Source organism: Nicotiana tabacum, chromosome 13, assembly GCF_000715075.1.
Source record: "Nicotiana tabacum cultivar K326 chromosome 13, ASM71507v2, whole genome shotgun sequence".
Classification (NCBI taxonomy): Eukaryota; Viridiplantae; Streptophyta; class Magnoliopsida; order Solanales; family Solanaceae; genus Nicotiana; species Nicotiana tabacum.
In genome coordinates this window covers 119,784,888-119,789,136 of record NC_134092.1, presented here as the reverse complement: position 1 = coordinate 119,789,136, position 4,249 = coordinate 119,784,888, and the positions used below count along the sequence as shown (strand labels likewise).

Below are 4,249 nucleotides of genomic sequence, written 5' to 3'. Positions count from 1 at the left end.
GGAGCTATCCAATTGCTCACCCAGATTGTTGCTACTCAAGCTCAAAGGCAAGGAACAAGTGTTGTTCATGAGACAGGTAGTTCCAGGTCCAGGGAATTCCTCAACATGAAACCTCTAGTTTTCACAGGGTCCAAAAAGGATGAGGATCCGCAAAACTTCATTGATGATATTCAGAAGATATTTTGAGTGATGCATGCTACAAACACTGAGGTAGCAGAGCTTGCTGCGTACCAGCTAAAGGATATTGCCAACACTTGGTATAAAACACGGGAAGAGTCCCGAGGGGAGGGTGCGACTCCTGCAACTTGGATGGAGTTTGTAGATGCGTTTCTTGAGCATTTTCTACCCATTGAGGTCTTTGAAGCTAAGGCTTTGGAGTTTGAGAGACTAAGACAGAATGATATGAGTGTGAATGAGTACTACCTCAAGTTTGTCTCTCTGGCTAAGTATGATCCGGAAATGGTACGTGATATGAGGGCCAGAGTTAGGCGGTTTGTTTTGGGGCTTTCAGATGACTTGTTTGCTAATGCTAATATAACTGCTCAGAACAATGACATGACCATTACTAAGATGGTTGCCTTTGTTCAAGGGAACGAAGACAGGTTGAAAGAAGAAGAGCGGCTACAGAGAGAGAAGGACAGGGAATTCAGCAAGAGAGCTAAGTCTGCAGGAAATTTCAGCCATGGGGGATCTCAAGCAGGAGGCAATCACCAGTTCTTCAGGAAATCAAAATCAGGACTTGCTCCATCTTCAGCTAGTGCACCCATTCATAGGTCCAAGTTTAACAAGAAAAACCAGAATTTAAGAGTAGCAGACTCATAATCACAGGCTAGTGTGGGCTACAAAGTCCCTGGTTACCCTATTTGCAACACGTGTGGTAAGAGGCAACCAGGGTTGTGTCGTTCGGGCACAGATGGTTGCTTTGGGTGCAGTCAGCAGGGCCACTTCTTGAGGGATTGTCCATCAACAAAGCAGAACAATGGAGGCAATGTAGCTTAGGCCACTAATTCAGCAGCCCCTCATAACTCTCAGGCCCAACAAGGGCGTGGTGTAGCAAAGTTCAGTAATACGGGTGGTGGTCAGAACCGCTTGTATGCACTGGCAGGCTGTCAGGATACATAGGCTCATGGAGATATTGTCATAGGTATGCTAACAATATTAACTTTTAATGTCTACGCTCTTATGGATCTGGGATCTACCCTATCTTATGTAACCCCATATATTGCTAAGAAATTTGGGATAGAACCAGAAAAGTTGTGTGAATCCTTTGAAGTGTCCACTCCAGTTGGAGAATCAGTTATAGCAAGATGTATCTATAAGGGACGTCCAGTCAAAGTGTACCATCGTCTTACTGCAGCACACTTAGTAGAATTGGAGATGGTAGACTTCGATGTAATCATGGGCATGGATTGGTTAGAGTCCTGTTATGCCACAGTGGGTTGTAGAACCAAAATAGTAAGTTTTGAATTTCCCGGTGAACCGGTCTTAGAAAGGAAGGGTGATGTAGTAGCACCTAGGGGTAGGTTTATCTCCTATCTTAAAGCTAGAAAGATGATCTCTAAAGGGTATATCTATCACCTGGTTTGAGTTAAGGATGAAGATGCTCAGATTCCCACTCTCCAGTCGGTACCAATTGTAAATGAGTTCCCAGAAGTGTTTCCCGAAGATCTTCCTGGAGTCCCTCCCGATAGAGAGAATGACTTTGGAATTGATCTACTTCCAGGAACTAAGCCGATATCTGTCCTGCCTTATAGAATGGATCCAACAGAGTTGAAAGAGCTAAAAGTCCAGTAGAAGGATCTTCTAGATAAGGGATTTATAAGGCCAAGTGTCTCACCTTGGGGCACACCAGTCTTGTTTTGTCCGAAAGAAGGATGGGTCTTTGCACATATGCATTGACTATCGTCAGTTGAATAAAGTCACCATCAAGAACAAGTACCCTCTTCCCAGAATAGTTGATTTATTTGATCAACTTCAGGGTGCCCGGTATTATTCCAAGATTGACCTCAGATTGGGATACCATCAGTTGAAGGTTAAAGAAGTTGATATTCCAAAAATAGCTTTCAGGACTCGATATGGGCATTTTGAATTTTTGGTAATGTCATTTGGTTTAATGAATGCACCAGCAACTTTCATGGACCTTATGAATAGGGTCTTCAAACCTTATCTTGATCTGTTTGTTATTGTGTTTATTGATGATATCTTGATTTATTCCCGTAGCGAGACTGACCATGCATCACATCTAGCTAGCAATAATCTCATCCCATTTAAGGGGAAAACATCTCAACACACCTATCTCGTCCCATATAAGGGGAAACAATCTCATCACATTAACACGGGGATTCACCCCTCAATCACTCCTACACCGGCACGTGTAGTTTCGGGGTCAGGTTGTTCCGACCTACCCTTCCTCAATGGCTAATTGATACTCCCAAAGCATTTGTTATTAAACGTATTTACCACTCAATTCATATCCTTTTACATGTTATTCATTTTATTGACATAATTGGCCATAACGCAATATCATTCTTGGCACATTGGCCGTACTTCATAATTCAGCTCATTATTCCATTTTCAATCGTTATCATGAATAATCAACAACAAGGCCTTTCAACATTAAGGGTTTAATCACATACTTGAGCAAATTAGTGTCTTAGGTACATATGACTTCTTACACAATTGACATGATAGCTTTCATAAGAATTCGCGCTTTCAAATCATAACAAAGTAACACACACAACCCATACTTAAACCGCATCCTCAAACATTAACTTACCATAACAAGAATCTTTGGAATACATATTGAACACATAATTATTTTGACAAAAGGCTTATTTGACAGAAATTCAATTTATAAAGGGTATCACGAGACTTACAAGGACATTGCGGGGTTCAATTCTAAGAGAAAAGCTTAGCCAACATACCTCACTTGAGCTTCCTTAAACTCTAAAATGTTCCGGAAGTCTTAGCAACTTCAATCTATTGTAGAAATGTAACAAATTTAACCAAAATTAGGGATATACACATGGTTCTAGTTCCTTTGACCATTTTATAAAATACTAGGTGTGTATTAAGGTTTCAAGGCCCTTTCATGGAGGATCCACCCCACAACCCATTCTTTACCATTTATCTCAACAATCTCCCTACATCCCTTGATAACACATGCATGCAAAATAAACAACTCCCATACCCAAACATTATCTTACCAATTACCCATTCCTAGTTAAATTTCGAACTTGAGGTTTAGGGTTTAGAATTATACCTCTAGGATGAAGACCTAGTGTGCTTTCCTTGAGAATCTTCCAAGATTTGAGGAATAATTGGTTGAGGAACTCTCTGCCTCTCTAGAGCACTTTTTTCCTCTCAAAATATCAGATTTTTGCTCAAAAGATGGTACATATCATCTATTAAGCGAAGTAGGGTCGGGTTATAAAACCCCATGCGAAATGGACTGCATAATTGCCCTCAGCAACTAGGCAAAACTGACTCAGTCTGCGGTCATTATGTGGCCCACAGACCTGTTCTGCAGTAGCATAATGCATCGCAGAACTGGTCTGCGGTCGCATAATGCGCCGCAAACTTGATCTCCAAACTTGCCTAAGCTGCTTCACTCTGCGGCCGTTATGCGGTCCGCAGAGTGATTATGCGGCTGCATAGTGGGCCGCAGAAATGCATTTTTCTGCCTAAAATTTTCCTTTATTCATCAGTACATTGTTCAACCCAAAAAGTCCTAGCCGCCTCAAATACGTGATCCTAGTTCGGCACCACTAAAACGTAAATTCCTTTACGAAATTTTATGGGGCCTTATATTCTCCCCCACTTAAGATCATTCGTCCTCGAATGAGGGTCAGAATACGTCATTAGCATTCAATGTATCCCAACTATTAATTCACACACAACAGTAGTTTCAAAATTTGGCTAACTTCCTAAATTTCCAAATATTTCGCCAGAGTCTCCCCTGTAACTGGGCCTATCCACCTGTCAGAGAATCCCAGAAAACAATCCTAACAGCATGTACATAATCTAACGATGCAACATAATATGAAATAACACCAACTGTGGCCTCATAAGCAATATATTACTAGAAAGGACATATCATGAGCATAAACTGTACAAGTGATACATAGTTCATAGGAAGTAATTCTTAGAATTTTCATAGAACACAACTCTATAAATACATGGCTATTCAAACATATAAGGATACTTTTTCTTCATTTCTTCCTCGGCCTCCGAAGTAGCCTCTTCAACC

The 4,249-nt window shown here is 41.0% G+C and overlaps 1 protein-coding gene across 1 annotated transcript; it reads left to right on the top strand.

Annotated features, from left to right (window-relative positions):
* The first annotated feature begins 1,182 nt into the window (after positions 1–1,182).
* Positions 1,183–1,794, top strand: LOC142168329 (uncharacterized). Its single transcript, XM_075228996.1, has 2 exons — positions 1,183–1,455; positions 1,594–1,794. The coding sequence occupies exons 1-2, from the start codon at positions 1,183–1,185 to the stop codon at positions 1,792–1,794; spliced, it is 474 nt and encodes a 157-aa protein (XP_075085097.1).
* Positions 1,795–4,249: the final 2,455 nt, after the last annotated feature.